Source organism: Pan troglodytes, chromosome 4, assembly GCF_028858775.2.
Source record: "Pan troglodytes isolate AG18354 chromosome 4, NHGRI_mPanTro3-v2.0_pri, whole genome shotgun sequence".
In the NCBI taxonomy this organism is placed as follows: Eukaryota; Metazoa; Chordata; class Mammalia; order Primates; family Hominidae; genus Pan; species Pan troglodytes.
The window spans coordinates 117,203,448-117,225,079 of record NC_072402.2 but is presented as its reverse complement, the minus strand read 5'-3'; the positions used below and the strand labels follow the sequence as shown (position 1 = coordinate 117,225,079).

The window sequence follows — 21,632 nt, the reverse complement described above, 5'->3', positions numbered from 1 at the left end:
GAAGCTTCAAAATTATATCCAGGTTTTGTCCTAACCTGTTCTAAGATCTCCATCATTTTTAGTGCACTAGACTCCCTTACATATCCTGCTCCTGTTCTTGAAAAAGATTCACACAGCTGGATAAGCACGTTAAAGGCTGTTAAGAGTTAATACCGCTAGAAAATGCTGACAACCTCTTAGGGAGAAAAAAAGGGGAGAGGGAAACCTGAAGAAATAAAATCCTTTTAGATAACTTCTAAACAAATGATTTAACATTTTTTAAAGTATTAAATGTTTCCTAAAAGAGGCTACTTCTAACTATTCATTGTTTTCAGTATACAGTTTACTCATCATTTATATTAGCAGCAAAAGTAGATAGAAGCAGGTTTTTCCTTAAATGTATAAATTTATCAAATACTAAAAAGGCTAAATGGATAAGTATGTTCCCCAGAGAAATACTAAAAACAACTTACCCCAGTCTTCATCACTTATCCTAGCAAAGGAACGATCCCTCAGAATTCTAAAAAATCAATGTTGTATAGGGTAAAAGGAGGAAAGTATATACTTTTTTAAAAAATTATACACACATCACTAAAAATGAAAAAGAAATACTCACCCAGCATTGTTGACCACAACATCTACAATATAAAAAGATACAAGTCACATCTAAAAGCAAGCATATTAGTTTGCATTTGCTTACAACTCACATTTCTCTCAAAACTGGCGTTTTTTAACCATGAAAAAGTAAATATAATAGGTAAAGAGTGCTTTCAAAACAAAAGTCTATACCTACATCAAAAAAAGTTGACTCACAAAAGCCTAAGTATCACATTATATCAAGCACCTTCCTCTCAAACTAACATCTATAAATTTTCCCACCTCTCTATCAAAATTCTATCCACTTATTTATAGAATGAGCCATTTTACAACTCTTAGGTTCTAAGGAATCAGAACCATAAGCCATTCTACACTTAACCTCAAAATTCACTTAGCAAGTTAAAGTTACATTTTTCCCTTGCCACTCAAAAGTAAAAAGTCCAAAAAGAAAACCATTAGAGTTACAAACTGATGCCTTATCTTGATACATAATTATTTTCTCACTATGAAAGAAAATAATTATTTTTTAAGGTTCAACCCTCTTGTGGCTATTTTCACCCTATGATTTCACATTTTTGTGGTTTCTATCCCTGTCAGATGATATGTGAACATGGTTCTTATGAGTTCAATCAAACATAATTAGAAAAATAAGTGTAATAGACCAAACAAAAAAGGGAGAGCACATTCAATTAAGAATAAGTAATGTTTTTCAGATTGTAAACATGTTGGGCTTATCTTCCGGGATGTCTCCATCTAGTAGTTAAATAATCTTTTATTAAGAGTGTGTGGGACTAAACTGGGAAGATTAGCTACAGAAATAACAAACTCAACAATTTATTTGAAATACTTCTTAAAATTAAGATTTTTATTATAGAGAAATCATCTTAAGTAATTTGCAAGATATTGGATTATTTTAATCCAAATTATTATAATTATCCAAAAGAATCCACTGGGTCCTCTATTGCCAAAATATTGGTTTATTTTTTAATCTTATAAACATCTTTGAGGTTTAACTGAATTATTTTAAAAAGGGCACTGAGTAAACGCTCATAAGTTTTTTAAAGCACTTAAGGTGCAAAAAAACAAACAACACTATATCCATAAAATTGCCACCTCAATTAAACACTTTATGAAATAAATACAATAATTAACTTATAAATCAAATTTTAAAATGTGATTATGAGGAAAGAGGTATCTGTTTAGTAAATGAAAGTCAACTTAAAAATATTTCATTAGGAAGGTAGAAGTTGCTCCACAAGAGCCATAACACAAAGAAACATCACCTATTCTTCCAAAAGCATCCAGGGCTGTCTTCACAACCTTCTCTCCTTCTTCCACTGAATCTGAGGGAAAGGAAAATTTGTATGAAATTTTGGCAACCTCCCTTCCAAAGGACTTCTAAATTCTGTGGGTCAGAGTACACGACAGATACTATTCACCCAACAGAACTTAGAAGAACATATCCGTATCTACAATAATTTACTAATTATATCATGTGCTCACTAATAAAAATAGTAAACAATAGAACAAAGCTTAGAATCATGAAACAGTCTACATCAAAAGTTTTAAAAATTCTCACATATATAAAATATGTAGTCAGAAAACTTTGGCAGACTTAGAAAATCATAATTATACTGGAATACTGAGATATTTCCTCAAAGATTATTAATGTGACAAATAGCATTAGTTGAAGGAAAATAAATAGTATAGTTCTCTCAAATACCATACCATAGTTGGCCACTGCTTTTCCACCTCTCCTTCTTATTTCTTCAACAACCTTATCAGCAGCTAAGGAGCCTTTACCAACTCCTTTGAAGTCCCCTCCCAAATCATTCACTGTAATGCAAAAACAAGCAAACAACAATTAATTATTCTAGGTTTTCAAAATGTGTGTGTGTGTGTGTGTGTGTGTGTGTGTGTGGAAAATGAAATTCTAATTACTAGCACATCTCTTCAGTCACCTGCCCAGTTCCTTCCTACCCTATCCCATCTTACTAAACACAACACAGCCATTTTCAAAACATTCCTCTTCATTTTTGAATACAGACATAAAGAAACAGCAAAAATATTTAAATACAGGTTGTTCTCATGAAATTTTTAACTGTGCAGTGTTTTTCCTCTTTCAAAAAGTAAAGAAGACTGGGCATGGTGGCTTATACCCGTAATTCCACCACTTTGAGAGGCTTAAGGTGGGAGGACTACCTGAGCTCAGGAGTCTAAGACCACCAGCCTGGGCAACATAGCAAGATTTCATCTCTACTAAAAACCAAAATAATTAGCTGGGCATTATGGCATGTATCTGTAGTCCCAGCTACTTGGGAGGCTGAGGTGGGAGGATTGCTTGAACCTGGGAAATCAAGGCTGCAGTGAGCTATGATCATGCCACTGCACTCCAGCCTGGGCAACAGAGCAAGACCCTTTCCAGGAAAAAAAAAAAAAAAAAAAAAAAAGGAGCAGGGAAGAAAAGTAAAAAAAAAAAAAAAAAAAAAAAAAAAAAGATTCACCCACTTTTCAGCAAAAGAAAAGAAAAAATGTGAAAATCGCTTTAAGATTAAATACACAGGAAAACAAAACTACTATAAGATCGATCAATCCTACTTCCACATCTTTATCCAAAAGAACTGAAATCAGAAGAAAAACTGACTTGAAATTCTCTTCAAATAACAAAGGATATTAGCACTCCAATGTTCACTGCAACACAATTCACAATAGCTAAGATGTGGAAACAACCTAAATGTCCATGGATAGGTGAATGAATAAAGAAAATGGGGTATATACATGCAATGAAACATAATTCTGCATTTAAAAAGAATAAAATACTGCAATATGTGATAATATGAATAAACTCTGAAGACACTATGTTAAACGAAATAAGTGAGTCACAAAAGGACAAATACTGGCATGATTCCACTTATGTGCGGTATCTAAAATATCAAAACTCATAGAATCAGAAAATAGAATGATGGTTGCCAGGAACTAGTGAGATCCTGGAAATGGAGAGTTGATAACCAATGGGTATAAAGTACCAATTACGTTGGGCCGGGCGCGGTGGCTCATGCGTGTAATCCCAACACTTTGGGAGGTCGAGGCGGGTGGATCACCTGAGGTCAGGAATTCAAGACCAGCCTGGCCAACATGGTGAAACCCCGTCTCTACTAAAAATCCAAAAATTAGCTGGGCGTGATGATGCACACCTGTAATCCCAGCTACTTGGGAGGCTGAGGCAGGAGAATCGCTTGAACCCAGAAGGCAAAGGTTGCAGTGAGCTGAGATCGTGCCACTGCACTCCAGCCTGGGCAGCAGAGTGGAAACTCTGTCTCAAAAAAAAAAAAAAAAGTTTCAATTATGCAAGATAAATAAGTTCTAGAGATCGGCTATACAACATACCTATAACAATACTATATTGTACACTTAAAACCTTGTGAAGAGGATAGATGTCATAAGTATTCTTACCACAATAAAAAAGTTTTTAAAGATTAAGCATACAATGTTGAAATATCTTCTCCATAAGAAAGTCTTTATGTATAAGAATGGTGATTTTAAAAGAAACACACATGAGCTTAAAATATTAGAAAATCATATTTTAAGTTTTTACAACACACAGTGTCTAAAATGAAAGAAATAAAAACTATTTCTCAAAAGAGGTCAAAAATTACATACAGAACCAATATATGTTTAGTCACTAATTTATACCATAACTCCATGTTCATATGTTTAACTGATGACACTTACCATAAAACATCTCCCTATATCCAATTATATATTTACAAACATTAATTGATAATTTACTATTTGCAAGAAAATCTACAGAGGGACACACAAATGTATAAGAATGGTGTTTGCCCTCAAAGAGTTTATAATCTATTGAAAGTTAAGTATGCGATGGCCACAGTAATACACAGATTTTAGCATAAAGTGTATATCCAAGCCAACATAATCAAATAAGAACAAATATCAAAGTTAATTTACACAATAATTCATGAAAAAATTTACAAAATAACATGCAAAAACTAATAAAAAGATACATAGATAAATGCCAAATAACTTGGAAAAACAGAACTTAAGAGAATTACTTGAAACAAAGAATCTGCATTGTGAAATGATCTTCTCCATAGGGTTATTGCATAGATTTTGAAAGCTGTAACAATAAAAAAGTTACTAATTAATAAATAGCATAATGGTATACATGAAAATGTAATAGTTATGATTAACACAATTTTTTTTAAACAAGATTTTTTTTCTTCTGAAAAACTGCTCTTTTTAAAACTGGGGTGAGAGTTGAAAGTGGAATTGGATAAATAAGTAATGGGATAATATGGAGAAAAAGCCAACGCCTAAAATTAGCTAAGGCATATATATTTTCACTTAACTTTTTAAAAACAAGAAGTGAGTTTTTCAAAATGTGGACTGAGATTTTTTTTTGACAGTATAATATGATAAGTCTTACTGAAAATAAAAATGTTACAAGACACAAAATAATAGAAAGAGGCTTGTATTATCCCTCAAGAGATGGAAAAAGTGTTAGGATTCTCAAAAGACTGAATTTCTTATTAATTGTTCATTTCAATGCAATTATTCAAATGACAGGAAACAACCAGTTAAAAAAATCAAGATTTTAAGACAGCTAACAGTCTTTTATGACCCTTTTTAAGCACAAGAAAGTTCAAAAGCAAATTAGAAAACGTGATACTTAAGTGAAGAAAGCATTGTTTGATTGTGCAATGAAACACTACCCCCAAGTGGAAATTTTACAAAGCGCAACCAGGCAGTCAAGCATTGAAAGGTGGATAAATAATTTATTGAGATCAATCATGGGCAGTTAAATAATATTGGGGTAAATTTATCTCAAACAAATCTCTACATTAGAGACCACTAAATTGACACTGACCCACTCAGCAATCCCATTATCACCAGAGCGAAATCACAGAAATTAAAATCTTAACTAGAAAATACTGGTTAGATGTCATCAAGATGGCCAACTAGAGGTGCCCAATCCTTGTCTCCTCCGCAGAGAAGAATCAAAACAACAAATAACAGCACTTCAGGTAGAATGTCTAAGAGAGAACATGAAAATTCAGCAAGGAAGTGACAAAAACCCTCTGAGGCACAGAAACTCTGCATGGCAGCTTAGAGGGGGAAGTGAAGCATCCAGATGGAATCAGCTTAGAGCTGACAGGGACTTCCCATTGTGGGCAAAAGGTTAAGTGGGGGATACCCAAGAGTCGCCATTACCATCACAAATACCTGTAATCACAGACCCTGAGCTCAGTATAGGAAGCTGCCTGGAGTATACACAGCTGAATTGCTCCTGAAAAGGAACACAAGCTGAGTCCTCCCTATCCCATGAGACCCAAGCTGTTACAGTATGACACCATTTTGGTAATGGAACTACTGCTGGTGTGCATTCTGACCTGGAGGCCAATAGCCCAGACACCTCCACATCCTAGGGGTGCCATCTGCCATCATCCCACCATGCCCACACAGAAGGCTGCAGGATCATGACCCCAGCTAGTTTCAGTGGTACCACTATGACCTCAGCACCTGAGTCCATGCAGCACCCTACACTCCAAAAAAAAAAACAGACATTCAAGTACAATGGGGACGCTGCCACCAGGAAGAGAAAGGCTGACATACGCATTCCCCAGAGACTGAGAATTAGCCTGGCCAGCATCTATCACCTCAAGCAACCATGACCTATCTAGCAGTAGAGCAACCATGTGCCACATGTGCCCCATATGGACCAAGACAACTGACACCACCAGCAACCCTTCCCCCTCCCATGGAGGATCTACCATGCACCATGCTCACCCACCAGGGACAGACAACTAACCCATCTGGGAATCCCTGTTCCCAGCAAAACCATGCCACTGTCTCCACAAACACCAAAGTCAAGGCCACTGAGGCACATACAGACACTGTTGATGTTGATTACAGCCAAAGAAATCACAAGGCAATTACACATCTGTGCCCAACCAGAAGCTAAACCAAACACCTAACCTAACTGATACATAGAGAAAAAAGTCTTTCCCTACAAAAGTTAATTCATAAAAGTGGAAGATACGACTGTTCTACTAGACACACAAATATCAATGTAGGAACAAAAGAAACATGGAAAAACAGGCCAGGTGCAGTGGCTCACGCCTGCAATCCCAGCACTTTGGGAGGCCCAGGCAGGTGGATCACTTGAGGTCAGGAGTTCGAGACCAATATGGCCAACATGACGAAACTACATTTCTACTAAAAATAACAAAAATTAGCCAGGCGTGGTGGTGGACACCTGTAGTCCCAACTACTAAGGAGGCTGAGGCAGGAGAATTGCTTGAACCAGGAGGCAGAGGTTGCAATGAGCCGAGATCGCGCCACTGTACTCCAGCCCGGGCAACAGAGTGAGACCCTGTCTCTAGGTGGATAAATAAAGAAATAAAAATAGATACCTTTCTTTAAACACTTTTTTTAAGTTAAAAAAAAAAAGAAACATGGAAAAACAAGGAAACACAACACCTCCAAAGAAACACAACTCTCCAGTAACAAACCTAAATAGAAGAAAATCTACGAAATTCCTGAAAGGGAATTCAAAATGATGATCTTAAGGAAATCCAGTGAGATACAAGAAAAATATAGATAGATAATACAAGAAAATCAGAAAAACAATTCATTATCTAAATGAGAAATTCAACAAAAAGATGTATATATCATTAAAAAAAAAACAGCTTAAGAACACAATGAATAAAGTGTGATGACTGAATGTTCACACTCATGTGTAAGATGTGCCTCCCTCAAACTTTGTCATGAAATAATCACATTGCCCAACTGATAGGAAAAAGAAAAAAAGAAAACAAGAATTCAATCAATGAAATTTAAAAATACAATTGAAAGCTTCAACAACAGACTACATCAAGCAAAAGAAAGAATATTTAAACTCAAAGACAGGTCTTTTGAAATAACCCAGTCAGACAAAAAAAAAAGGAAAGAGAAAAACATAAAAAAGAATGAAGAAAGCCTATGGTAGTAATGGGACACCATTAAGTAAACAAATTTTTACATATTGAGAGTTACAGAAGGAGCGAAGTTGGGCATAGAAAACATTTTAGCTGAAAACTCCCAAGTCCTGAAAGAAAGATGGACATCCATATCCAGGACACCCAAAGGTCTTCAAATGGATTCAACCCAAAAATGTCCTCTCCAAAGCACATTCTCGTAAAACTGTCAGAAGTCAAAGACAAAAAGAGAATATTAAAAACAGCAAGAAAAAAGCATCAAGTCACATATAAGACTTATTAGACTAACAGCAGATTTATCTGCAGAAACATTACAAGCCAGGAGAGAATGGAATGATAACATTCAAAATGCTGAAAGAAAAAAAAAAAAACAAAAAACCTGCCAGCCAAGAACACTACTCCAGCAAGCTATCCTTCAGAAATAAAGGAGAAACAAAGTCTTTCCCAGACAAGAAAAAACTGAGAGAATTTATCACCACTAGACCCGTCTTAAAAGAAATGCTTATGGGAGTCCTACATCTGGAAGTGAAAGGATGAACTACCATCATGAAAACATATGAAAGCTTAAAACTCACTGGCAGAGCACATACACAAATGAGAAAGAGAAAAGAATCCAATTTCATCACTACAAAAAAACCACCAAACTGAAGAGATAGACAATAAAAGACAAAGAAAGGAACAAAGAACATACAAAAAAAAAAACAGAAAACAATTAACAAAATGACAGAAGTTCTTGCCTATTTATCTTGAATATAAATGAATTAAATTTCCCAATTAAAAGATAAAGAGATTGGCTGGATAGATTTTTTTAAATACTCAACTATATGCTACCTACAAGAAACTCACTTTACTTGTAAAGACACACACGGACTGAAAATGAAAGGATAGAAGAAGATATTCTATACAAATAGAAACCAAAAATAGGCAGAATAACTACATTCATAACTCAGTATATACAAGGCATTTGTTCCAGGACACTCCACGTGCATCAAAATCTATGCCTACTCAAGTCCTGAAGTTGGCCCTGTGAAACACATGTATACAAAAAGTATGCCCTCCATATACGCAAATTTCACATCCTATGAATATTGTATTTTCTATTGATGTTTGGTTTTTAAAATATAAATGTATAAGTGAACCTGCACAATTCAAACCTATGTTGTTTAAGAGTCAACTATATACTTACATCAGATATAATAGACTTTAAGTCAAAAACAGTGCAAAGAGAAAAACAAGGTCATCATATAAAGATAAAGGTATCATTTCAGCAAGAGGACATGACAGTTGTAAATATATATGCACCCAACACTGGAACACCCAGATATATAAAGCAAATGCTACCAGATCTAATGAGAAAGATAGACTTCAACACAATAATAGTTGGGGACTTCAATACCTCACTCATGGCATTGGGCAGATCATCAAGAAAGAAAATCAACAAAGAAACTTTGGACTTAAACTGCTCTATAAACAAAATGGACCAAAAAGACCACTGCTCTAGAAATGAAATGGTCCTAACAGAAGTTAACAGAACATTTGATCAAACAGCTGCAGATACACATCAGCACAGGGAACATTCTCCGCGACAGACCATAAGTTAGGCCACAAAATAAGCCTCAATAAATTTTTTATTTGATATGATTTTGGTTTTCTAACCACAATGAAGAAAAACTAGAAATCAATAACAAGAACTTTGGACACAGTACAAATACATGCAAACTAAACAACATATTCCTGAATAACCAATGGGTAGCAAAGAAATTAAGAAGAAAATTTAAACATTTCTTGAAACAAATGAAAATAAAAACACAATATACCAAAGCCTATGAAATACAGCAAAAGCAGTACTAAGAGGAAAGCCTATAGCAATAAATGCCTACATTGGAAAAGTAGAAAGAATTCAAATAAACAATCTAAAAATGCATCTCAAAGAACTAGAAAAGCAAGAACCAAATCCAAAATCAGTAGAATTAATAAAGATCAGAGAAGAAATAAACAAAATTGAGACTAAAAAATTACAGAAGGTCACTGAAACAAAAAGTTGGTTTTTTGAAAAGATAAACAAAACTGACAATTCATTAGCTAGACTAAGAAAAAAAGAGAAGACACAAATAAAATCAGAAATGAAAAAAAGGCATTTACAACTGATACCACAGAAATAAAAAAGATCATTAAAGACTACTATGAACAACTCTACGCCAACAAACTAGAGGAAAACTGGACATAGACATATGACCTACTACCAAGATTCAACTCAGAAAAAATAGAAAATCTGAACAGGTCAATAACAAAGAACAAGATTGAAGCAGGTATAAAAAGTCTCCCAAGAAAGAAAAGAGCAGTAACAGACAGCTTCACTGCTGAATTTTACCAAACATTTAAAGAACTAATACAAATTCCTCTCAAACTATTTCAAAAAATTGAAGGGGGAGGGAACAGATTTCTTCCAAACTCATTCTATGAGGTGGGCATTATACTGATACCCAAACCAGACAAGGACAAAACAACAAAAAAAAGAAAACTGAAGTCCAATATCCCTGATGAACACAGTCACAAAAATCCTAAACAAAATACTAGCAAACTGAATCCAATTAGAAGATTATATATCATAATCAAGTGAGATTTAGCCAGAGATGTAACGATGGTTATGTGTATCAATAAATGTGATATCACATCAGCAAAACAAAGGAGAAAAAAACCATCTGATCATCTCGAGAGACACAGAAAAAGCATGTGGTAACATTCAATATTCCTCCAAGATAAAAACTCTCAACAAATTAGGTACAGAAGGAATGTACCTCAATACAACAAAGGTCATATATTACAAACCTGCAGCTAACATCACACTCGACAGAGAACAGCTGAAAGCTTCTCCTCTAAAAACTGGAACAAAATAAAAATGCCCACTTTCACCGCTCTTATTCAACATAGTGCTGAAAGTACTAGCCAGGACAATTAGGCAAGAGAAAGAAACAAATGGCATCCAAATTAAAAAGAAGGACATCAAACTGTTCCTGTTTACAGATGACACAATCCTACATATAGAAAAACCTAAAGACTCCATCAAAAAACTCTTAGAACTGATAAATGAATACAGTAAAGTTGCAGAATAGAAAATCAACATACAAAAATCAGTAGCATTTCTATACACCAATGTGTCAGGCTACTTCTGCATTGTTATAGGAAATACCTGAGGCTGGGTAATTTATAAAGAAAAGAGGTTTAATTGGAACATAGCTCTGTGGGCTGTAAAGGCAGAGCTCCAGCATCTACTCCTCGTAAGGCCCTCAAGAAGCCTCCAATCATGGCAAAAGGCAAAGGGGGAGCAAGTGCATCACAATGGCAAGAGTGGCAGCAAGAGAGAGAAGGAGGTCCCAGACTGTTTTAAACAACCAGATCTCACATGAACTGAGTAAGAACTCACTTATCACCAATGGGTTGGTGTTAAGCCAATCACATTTCAACATGATTTGGAGGAGAAAAACATCCATACCATATAAACCAATACCAAACTAGCTGAAAAAGAAACCAGAAAGCAATCCCATTTACAATCACCAAAAAAATAAAATAAAGTACCTAGAAATAAATTAACCCGTTCATGGATTGGAAGAATTAGTACTGTTAAGATGGCCATACCACCCAAAGTGATCTACAGGTTCAATGCAATCTCTATCAAAATGCCAGTGGCATTCTTTTTTTGCTGTTGTTCCTAGCCACTAAACAACCAGGGAACCAGTGACATTCTTCAAAGAAATAGAAAAAAAAAAATCCTAAAATTCACATGAAACCACAAAAGATCCCAAATAACCAAAGCAATACTGAGCAAAAAGAACAAAGCTGAAAGTATCACACTACTTGACTTCAAAATATACTATAAAGCTAGAGCTACCAAAGGCCGGGCACGGTGGCTCACGTCTGTAATCCCAGCACTTCAGGAGGCCAAGGCAGGCAGATCATGAAGTCAAAAGATCGAGACCATCCTGGCCAACATGGTGAAACCCCATCTCTATTAAAAAATATATAAAAATTAGCTGGGCATGGTGGCGGGTGCCTGTAGTCCCAGCTACTCGGGAGGCTGAGGCAGGAGAATCACTTGAACCCAGGAGGCGGAGGTTGCAGTGAGCCGAGATCACACCATTGCACTCCAACCTGGGCGACAGAGCGAGGCGCTGTCTCAAAAGAAGAAAAAAAAAAAGCTATAGCTACTCAAACAGCAATGGTAGTGACATAAAAATAGATACATAGACCAATGGAACAGAATAGATAACACAGAAATAAATCCACGCATTTAAAACCAGTTGATTTTCTACAAAGGTGCCAAGAACATATGTGGGGGAAACGACAGTCTCTTCAATAAATGGTGCTGGGAAAACTGGATATCCATATGCAAAAGAATGAAAATAGACCGCTATCTCTCATCATATACAAAAATCAACACAAAATTTATTAAAAACCTAAACATAAGACCTGAAACTATGAAACTACTAGAAGAAAACATAGGGGAAACACTTCAGGACATTGGTTTGGGCAAAGATTTTATAAATGAGACCTCGGAAGCATAGGCAACAAAAGCAAAAATAAACAAATGGGACTAGATCAAACTAAAAAGCTTCTGCACAGCAAAAAAACAATCAACAGTGAAGAGACAACTTGCAGAATGGGAGAAAATATTTGCAAACTATTCATCCAACAAGAGATTAATATCCAAAATACATAAAAAACTCAACACCAAAAATAAAAAATAAATAATGCTAATAAATAAATAATAAACAGTATATTTTTAAAATGGCAAATGAACTGAATAGGCATTTCTCAATGGCCAGGTGTGGTGGCTCACGCCTGTAATCCCCGCACTTTGGGAGGCCAAGGCAGGCTGATCATTTGAGATGAGGAGTTTGAGACCAGCCTGGCCAACATGGTGAAACCCCATCTCTACTAAAACTACAAAAAAAATAGCTGGGTGTGGTGGCAGGTGCCTGTAGTCCCAGTTACTCAGGAGGCTGAAGCAGGAGAATCGCTTGAACCCGGGATGTGGTGGTTGCACAGAGCCAAGATCACACCACTGCACTCTAGCCTGGGCAACGGAGTGAGACTCTTTCTTAAAAAAAAAAAAAAGACATATAAATGGCCAAGAAATATATGAAAAAATGTTCAACATCACTAATCATGAGGAAAATGCAAATCAAAATCACAATGAGATCATTTCAAGTTAGAATGGCTACTATCAAAAAGGCAAAAAAAAAAAAATAACAAAGGATGACAAAAATGTGAAGAAAATGAAACTCTCATATATTATTGGTGGAAATGTAAATTAGTACAGCCATTATGGAAAATAGTATGGAGGTTATTCAAAAAAACTAAAAACAGAACTACCATATGAATTAATCCCATTGCTGGGTATATATAATCCAAAGGAAAGGAAATCAGTATGTCAAAGAGGTATCTGCATTACCATGTTTACTGCAGCACTATTCACAACAGTCAAGATATGGAACTGGCCTAAGCGTTCATCAACAGATGAATGGATAAAGAAAATGTGGCACACAATACATAATGGAATACTATTTGGCCATTAAAAAAATGAAATCCTGTCATTTTCAGCAACATGGATGAGCCTGGAGGAAATTATGTTAAGTAAAATAAGCCAGGCACAGAAAGATAAATACAGCATGTTTTCACTCATATGTGGAAGCTAAATAAGTTGATCTCACAGAAGTACAGAGTATAATACTGGTTACTAGAGGCTGGGAAGGGTAGCAGGGAAGAGGGGAATAGGAAGAGATTGATTAACCAATACAAAATTACAACTAAATAGAAGGAATAAGTTCTAGTGGTGTATAGTACTCTAGGGTGATTATGGCCAATAGTAATTTATACTATATTTTCAAATAGCTAGAAGAGAGGATTTTGAATGTTCCCAATGCAAAGAAAGGATAAATGTTTGAGGTGATGGATATGCTAATTACTGATTTGATCATTACACACTGTATAAAGGTATGAAAATATCACACTGTACCCCATAAATATGTATATTATGTGTCAATTGAAAATAATAAGAAAAGAAAATCATTGGTACATGCTGAAAAGCTTAGATATAGAAAGAACATTAAAAATACTTTTTGCAATTATATACAAAGAGAATTGTATCCGTAACATGTGACACTGTTACCATTTAAACGTATAGCTAAAATTCTAGTAGTAATAATAATAACTTATACTGATATGTGTGTACTTCACATTTCAATAAAACTGCTATGTACACTGATGCATTTAATCTCCAGATAGCTTTTTAAGAGAGTGGCAGTAACAATTGTTCCTACTTTCACAGATAAGAAAACAGTTTGGAAAAGATTACCCTACCACGGGTCCCTAAGTCTATAAGAAACGGCAAAATTTACACTAGAAATTGGACCTACTACAGTACCCCTCTGCTCCTCAAATGTGTTAAGCAAGTTTCTTTTACCCTAAAAAGATCATTAGTTCCACTAAGCAAAAAAAAAAAAAAAAAAAAAAAAATCACATTTGTTGGGGGAGGATATGAAGGAAAAAATAAATCAACCACCCAACTCAAATAGCTTTCAAATAGGTAGCAAAAAATGGTAAGAGTATGATAGTCAAGGGTCAAGTCTTTTCAGCTGAAACCATCAAAATGTTCCAAAGTGTGATACATTTGTACATTTTCCATATAAAATCTAGTTCATAACCCTGGAGGGTTTTTTTTAACATAAATCTTTTCCTTGTTACTGTCATTTTAAATAAATCAGTGACTCGGACAGTCTATTAACTACAGAAGATTTTTCCTAAAAAGCATTCCCAAAATTTTGTCAAATACGTGCTATATTGGGAATGTACGAATATTGGGAAATCCTTTTCGTTTTTTCTTGAGACAGGGTATCACTGTCACCCAGGCTGAGTGCAGTGACACAATGATAGCTCACTGAAGTCTCAAACTCCCAGGCTCAAACCATCCTCCTGCCTCAGCCTCCTCAGTAGCTAAGACTACAGGCATGCACCACCACACCTGGCTTTTTTTTTCTTTTTTTTTTTTTGGCAAAGACAGCGGGCCTTGCTATGCTGCCCAGGCTGGTATTGAACTCATGGCCTCAAGCAATCCTCCTGCCTCAGCCTCCCAAAGTGTTGGGATTACAGGCATGAGCCACTGCACCCAGCCAGGATCCAAGGAATTCTAAAACACACTTAGATCCAATAAAAAGTATTCTATAAGTAGGTAAATAGATAACTAAGTACAAGGTACCAAATTATCAGGCATCAATAGCCTGAAAATAGAACCACGTGTTTGTGAGAATGCCTGTTACCCCACATTCTCACAACATTGGTTATTATCATTGCCTTCAGTCTGACAATTACATGATTATAATTTGTAGCTCATTATTTTAGTCTACATTTTTTTGAGTACTAGTGAAGTAATATTTTATTTTCATGGCTTATATTTATATTTATTATTGTTTTGCCTATTTAGTTCACATTTTATTTGGGATACTTGCTTACAGATTTGTAAATGTCCTTTATTTATAAAAGATCTTAATTCTTTGTTACATAAGATATGAATCATAAATTCCTTTACTGAAATGTTGAGAGAGAAATAAAGTTCATATCTGAGCATCAATATTACTTGATGAGTATTATGTACATTGCTTTTTACCCCATCTCAGGGTAAAAGTCAGTCCTTACTCTGAACTAAAGGTCCTATGTGATCTGGCCTTCTAGGACCCCTCTGCCCTCATCTCTCACTTTTGTCTCCCTTATGACCTTGCTCGCTATATAACCACACTGGCTCCCTTCCTAACCCTAAAATATACCATGCCTGCTGCAGCCTCAGTAACCTGGCTTCAGCTGCTTCCTCTGCCAGGGATGCTGCGACAGCAGATCTCCTCAAGGCGCACTCCTTCACTTCGTGCAGTCTCTCCTTAAAAGTCTTCTTTCAGCATTTTCTGTTCCATTCACTCATTTTTTTCTCCACAGCACCTACATCTATTATATTTTTACATATGTATTTCTTGATTATCTGTCCCTCCACTGCTCCCCACTAGAATATATGCACCATGAAAGTAGGGACCCTGTTTTATTCCCACTATATTCCTCTGGCATCTAGAACAGTGTTTGCTACATAATAGACGCTTAATAAATACATGTTAGATGAATAAATGAATCTATTTGATGTTAAGTCTATTAACCTTATTACTTTTTTTAAAACTGGCAAATGACAAAATAACGAATTGCTAAGAACTACTCTAGCTCTTAAAATGACAAATAGCTAAGAGCTACTCTAAATTTATTCAAAGGTTTTCCCCCATAATCCAGATTGGTGATAGTCATGGAGGTATCCAAGGGAGATGTGGGTATTTCATGTACGGCTCATTTATTATCAGCTGGAATTCACATGTGCCTTCTTATGATCTTTCTCCCTGTATTATATCAGTTTCACTTATTCAATCAGTATATATTCTTGATTACTAAGTACTATACTTACCGTTGCGGAGAGTATATCAGTGCCTAAAGCAGCCTGGGATGGTTTAAATATTTAGCCCCTCCAAAACTCACATTGAAATTTAATCCCTGATGTGACAGTATAGAGATGTGGGGCCTTGGCCAGGCACGGTGGCTCACACCTGTAATCCCTGCACTTTGGGAGGCCGAGGACGGCGGATCACGAGGTCAGGAAATCGAGACCATCCTGGCTAACACGGTGAAACTCCATCTCTACTAAAAATACAAAAAAGAAATTAGCTGGGCACGGTGGCAGGCACCTGTAGTCCCAGCTACTTGGGAGGCTGAGGCAGGAGAATGGCGTGAACCCAGGAGGCGGAGCTTGCAGTGAGCCGAGATAGCGCCACTGCAGTCCAGCCTGGGCAAAAGAGGGAGACTCCCTCTCAAAAAAAAAAAAAAAGACAGATGTGGGGCCTTTAAAAAGTGATTGAATTGTGAGGGCTCTGCCCTTATAAATGCATTAATCTATTCATGGACTAATAGATTAATCGGGTAATGAATTAACAGGTTATCATGGGAGTGAGACTAGTGGCTTTATAAGAGGAGGAAAAGAGACGAGAGCCAGCACACTCAGCCTCTTGCCCTGTGACGCCCTGTGCCATCTCGGGACTCTACAGAGTCCCCACCAGAAAGGAGGCCCTCCTCACCAGATGTAGCCCCTCAGCACTGGACTACGCAGCCTACATAACTATAAGAAATAAATTCCTTTTTTAAAATACATTACCCGGTTTTAAGTGTTCTGTTATAAGCAACAGAAAACAGACTAAGACACAGAGCTTTTCCTGTAAGCATCTAGGAGAAACATGTATAAGGGGGCTAGTATGTGCCTTGAGTCAACAAGACCTCAGTCAACAAGACCTTCACTTTGATATATCCAGTTCTTGAGCAGAGTGAGTCACATATGGTAAGCAGGGACTGATATTGGTTCCTTTCTCTTCCCTTTCCGAAAGTCTTTAATTTTCTGTCATTTACCCTCACCATAATCCTGGAAGTTAGCTAAGACAGCTATAAACAGAGAGGTCATATAATTAGGCAGCAGAGCCAGGATTTAAAACTTGGCCTGACTTCAAAGGCAATGCACCTTGCCCACTACAGTTCACCTTCCAGCTGTCAAGATCCCATAGGGGTTAAAAACAATGGCTCTAGCATCAGGCCACAGGAAGTTAGGACTCAGCTTTACCATTATTATGTACCTGTAGCACGGAAAAGTCATGTCAATCTTACTTAAAAAGATTGTAATTCAATTTACCCAAAGGTGTTACTTCAGTTCAAGAGTAGAACTCCCTTTCTTTTACTAAGGAGTTCTTTTTGCTCCTTTTTGTCAGTCCTTCTTGTGTTTATGTCCTCAAAATAAAACTTACTATTCAGAGAACTAGATATAGCTCACCTACTGAGGAAACCTCAAAACTACTGAATTCCCAATAACCTACTTAAGAAATGCACAAGCATTTCCTGAAAGATGTAATTTACACAAAAGCAAATGTCCCTTTTTACAGTATCAGCCTAAGGCTTAGCAGTTCTTATACCAAATTTAAATATCCCATAAGCTTTATATTATGGAATATAAAACATAGCAATCATATTAACACAAAATTGGAGACTATCTTAAATGATGCCCCTAACTTTTGGCTTAGCCAAATGATTTCCTTTGGCCAATGAAATGTCGGTAGAAGTGACATGCCACTTCTAAAAAGAGGTCAGGAGTTCAAGACCAGCCTGGCCAAGATGGTGAAACCGCATCTCTACTTAAAAAAAAAAAAAAAATTAGCCAGGCTTGGTGGCAGGCGCCTGTAATCCCAGCTACTTGGGAGGCTAAGGCAGAGAACTGCTTGAACCCGGAGGCAGACGTTGCAGTGAGCCAAGATCACTGCACTCCAGCCTGGGCAACAGAGCAAGACTCCATCTCAAAAAAAAAAAAAAAAAATTAGTGTGTGTGATGCAACTTGGAAACACGGTGTCTATGGTGTACATGTAAAAAGGCTAACAGGTAAGACACAGACTTTAAAAAGGAATAGAAAACATCAGTCAAAATTTCTGCACTTCCACATGGATTGAATTCTCCTCCTTAATACTAAACTAAATCTGGCTCTTCATTCAAGTTTATGAAATATTTTTCTTCTATATTCTTGGACTTTTATCAGGACTTGACACAATTATCATCTCTACTATAATAATGCAATGACAAAATAGATAGACACAGCATCTCTGTTTAATTTTTTCTTAGAATTCAAACACTCCTAATCTGAATTTAAGAAATTGAGAGGGAACAGGGAAATAAAGGAAAACTGATGCACAGGAACACACTGTTATAAAATTTTTTATAAAACAGGTTTATAAACTAAGTTTATATCTTAGTCAAGAACAAAAAAAAAGAAATGTATTCAACCAATCTCAAACACACCCTTCCCCCAAAAAAGTATATCAACAATAAAAGAACCAATGAACAAAGTACCTTCTTTGCACAAAGAAATATTCTAGGTCCTTTAGTAGATACAAAAGATAAAACAAGATCCTTGCCGTTATGGAATTGAGCAGAAAAGATGTAAATAAATAAAAACTTATAAGGTAAAAATATTAAGAACTAAATAGCAACATAAAAAGAGAAGGAAAATTAAAAATAGTAACAGCATGTGTCTTTAGGCCTCAACATGAGCTATTCTTGGGAAAATCTGACAAAGTGGGCCTGAAATATATACTCGCTGTCCAAATAATACAATGTCAAAATTCATCCCTGCCAGAAGAAGCAGATTGGATTAGCAGACAGTGGCTATGATCTTAAACAAGGAACATCCAAAGCGTCAGTGTTCCTTCCATAAAGATAAGCTACACATCCACAATGAAGGAGAAAAGTGTATCAAGTGCTCTGCTTAGGGCTCGTTTAGAAAACCTGGTTGCTTGCTTACTCTTTTGTTATATGTGTCTCCCTGAACAAACTGATGAAAATTCGTCTCTCTGTATTGCCTCGTTAAGATGTCAGAAAGCTGAAATTAGAAGACCATTGTGGGCCCACAATTTTATCCCAGGAAATATGCTAATAAGTACTGGGTCCTACATATCCCCCTGCACTTAGCACCCATTTAGTTATTCCCCAGAAAGGCTCAGTTGTGGACAAATTCGTTTCTGTGTCCACACCAACTGTCAAGCACATTAGATCAGTCCAAACCATGCAGATTACTAAAACCTCCCACCTTTAGGATTCTTCAATACAGTATCTTCCATCTGACCCCTCCACAAACAAAAACTCATGTAACTGCCCCCTCAATTAAATTTTTTTAAAACACTTCCAGTTGAAAAGTTTTGATGAAAGAGTCAAGAAACCCATACTTTAGATTCCTTGACTCCAAACTTCCAGTTCTCAAAATTCAGTTATTTCTTACTTTTATCAATACACTTACAGGGGCTCTCTTTTGATCTCGTACCAGTAGACAAACCTCCTGTCTCAAAAAATTACAGCCTACAATTTACTGAAGTCAAGAATTTCCTTTTATACAATAAATGCTTGTCCCCACCCTTTTCTGTGAGAAACAGGGTTTTGCGCCATCACCCAGATTGGAGTGCAGTGGTATAATCATAGTTCTCTGCAGGCTCGAACTCCTGGTCTCAAGCGATCCTCCCACCTCAGCCTCCTGAGTCACTGGAGTTATAGCCACAAGCCAGCATGCCTACCCCCTAGCCCTTCGTTATCAATTCTGTTAAGCTGGGAATTCTGTGAAACTGGTTCACTTTTAAAAGTAATTTAGACAGACAGCCTTAGTCGGAGTAAAAACCTTCTGGCAAAAGTAAAAATTAATAATAAAATTCAACCTTGACAAATTATTTGATAGAACGACAAAGATAGCTTGTGAAGATTGTATTTCAGTTATCAGCTACAGATTAAAAAGAAAAACACACCAACTTACCAACAACTAACGCTCCTCTTTCTGCAAAAGCCAGGGCATAGGCTCGGCCCAATCCTAATCAAAAACAAAATAATCAGAAAGTTGAAGAAATGTCAGCATAATTTTTTTGGTCCGCTCAACTCAATCCCCATTTAAAGAAATTGGTGAACAATTAACTACATTTTAATGATACTCTCAACCTATCCTATCACTGACATTCTCAACCTATCCACTCTCTTCTGCTTGCAGAGGTTGGAAAGCTTAAAACTGTATTTTTCCACCTATTCTACTACCATTTCCTACCATTCTACTTAGCTGCTAGGATGCTGTGAATTGGGTTCCACCATCTGATGCATCTGCATAAAATTTTGAAGGTGTAAGTGAGACAGAGACCACCTTACTGGGAATTCTGGCTGTTGTTGTTGTTAAGAAGCTAGTTTTCTTGAAAGTTCCTAGGTATTCAGAAACTGACTATAGCAGCGACTTCTTCATTCAGCTCCCTAATCCCTGGATGGCAGCTTCCATACTTCAGGTCCCTAGTGCCAGTGCTACTTGGGCTGTGGCACAGCTCCAATGACAGCCTCAGAGGTATTGCCTCCTCTAATGGATCAATTTCCTATTGTTTCAGAAGTTATTCTAAGAAGACCTGCCTAAAACCTAATTGCCTGTATTGAATCCTTTGCTGCTTAAAATATCTAGTGGTTTCTGTATCCCACAGTGAACCTTGACTACACAGTCATCAAATACAGAAAATATTTAATTCTGACTCAAAGCTATAAGGTGTAAATTTATATATCCAAAAAGAAATATATATATATATATATATATATATATATATATATATATATACACATACAGAGAGAGAGAGAAAGTTTTGCTTTTTTTCTTTTTTTTTGAGATGCAGTCTCACTCTGTCGCTCAGGCTGGAGTGCAGTGGCGTGATCTCGGCTCACTGCAACCTCCACCTCCCAGGTTCAGGTGATTGTCCTGCCTCAGCCTCGCGAGTAGCTGGGACTACAGGCGCCCGCCACCACGCCCAGCTAATTTTTGTATTTTTAGTAGAGATGGGGTTTCACCATGTTGGCCAGGATGGTCTCGATCTCTTGACCTCGTGATCAGCCCACCTCAGCCTCCCAAAGTGCTGGGATTACAGGCGTGAGCCACCACCATCCCCAGCCAAGAGAGAAGTTTTATAGGCATAGAGTATCTCGGGAAAAACACATTAGAAACTGGCAATTAGTGGTTACCTCTGGAGAACAGAACTATGTGGCTAGCAACAAGGGGTGGAAGGCTTACTTCTGGATTGTTTTTCTGTATTGTTTACATTTTTTAATATGTGTATATTTTTTACATGTTAAGTTAATTGATAAATTTCATTGACAAATGAATAAATTTAATTAACAATTTATATTTAGTATAAATTAATCAATAAGTATACAAATAACAAACTGAGATACATAAATTATTAGCCCCTTCCAAAAACAACCCAAGGCCAGGAGTAGTGACACACATCTGTAATCCCAACACTTTATGAGACAGAGGTGGGCAGATCATTTGAGGTCTGGAGTTCAAGACCAGCCTGGCCAACAGGGTGAAACCCCGTCTCTATTAAAACCACAAAAACCAGCCGGGCGTGGTGGTGTGCACCTGTACCCCCAGCTACTTGGGAGGC

General features: G+C 36.6%; 1 protein-coding gene and 1 non-coding gene across 5 annotated transcripts in view; one reads left to right on the top strand and one right to left on the bottom strand.

Annotated features, from left to right (window-relative positions):
- The window catches only part of HSD17B4 (hydroxysteroid 17-beta dehydrogenase 4), an 85,438-nt gene that overhangs the window by 61,487 nt on the left and 2,319 nt on the right, over positions 1–21,632 (bottom strand). For 2 of the 4 annotated variants that reach the window (XM_003950608.3, XM_517892.5), the window contains exons 2-7: positions 19,982–20,035; positions 4,650–4,714; positions 2,305–2,412; positions 1,860–1,919; positions 596–617; positions 453–499 (exon numbers count right to left, since the gene is read on the bottom strand). In XM_003950608.3, coding sequence (XP_003950657.1) covers positions 453–499; positions 596–617; positions 1,860–1,919; positions 2,305–2,412; positions 4,650–4,689 — 277 coding nt within the window. In that variant the 5' untranslated portion in view covers positions 4,690–4,714; positions 19,982–20,035. The remainder of the gene's footprint in view (positions 1–452; positions 500–595; positions 618–1,859; positions 1,920–2,304; positions 2,413–4,649; positions 4,715–19,981; positions 20,036–21,632) is intronic. The other 2 variants (XM_003310842.3, XM_009449545.3) reach the window with 1 other exon arrangement.
- LOC112209375 (small nucleolar RNA U13) lies at positions 7,293–7,392 on the top strand. Its single transcript, XR_002944112.1, has one exon. It is a non-coding gene; the product is annotated as a small nucleolar RNA U13 (small nucleolar RNA).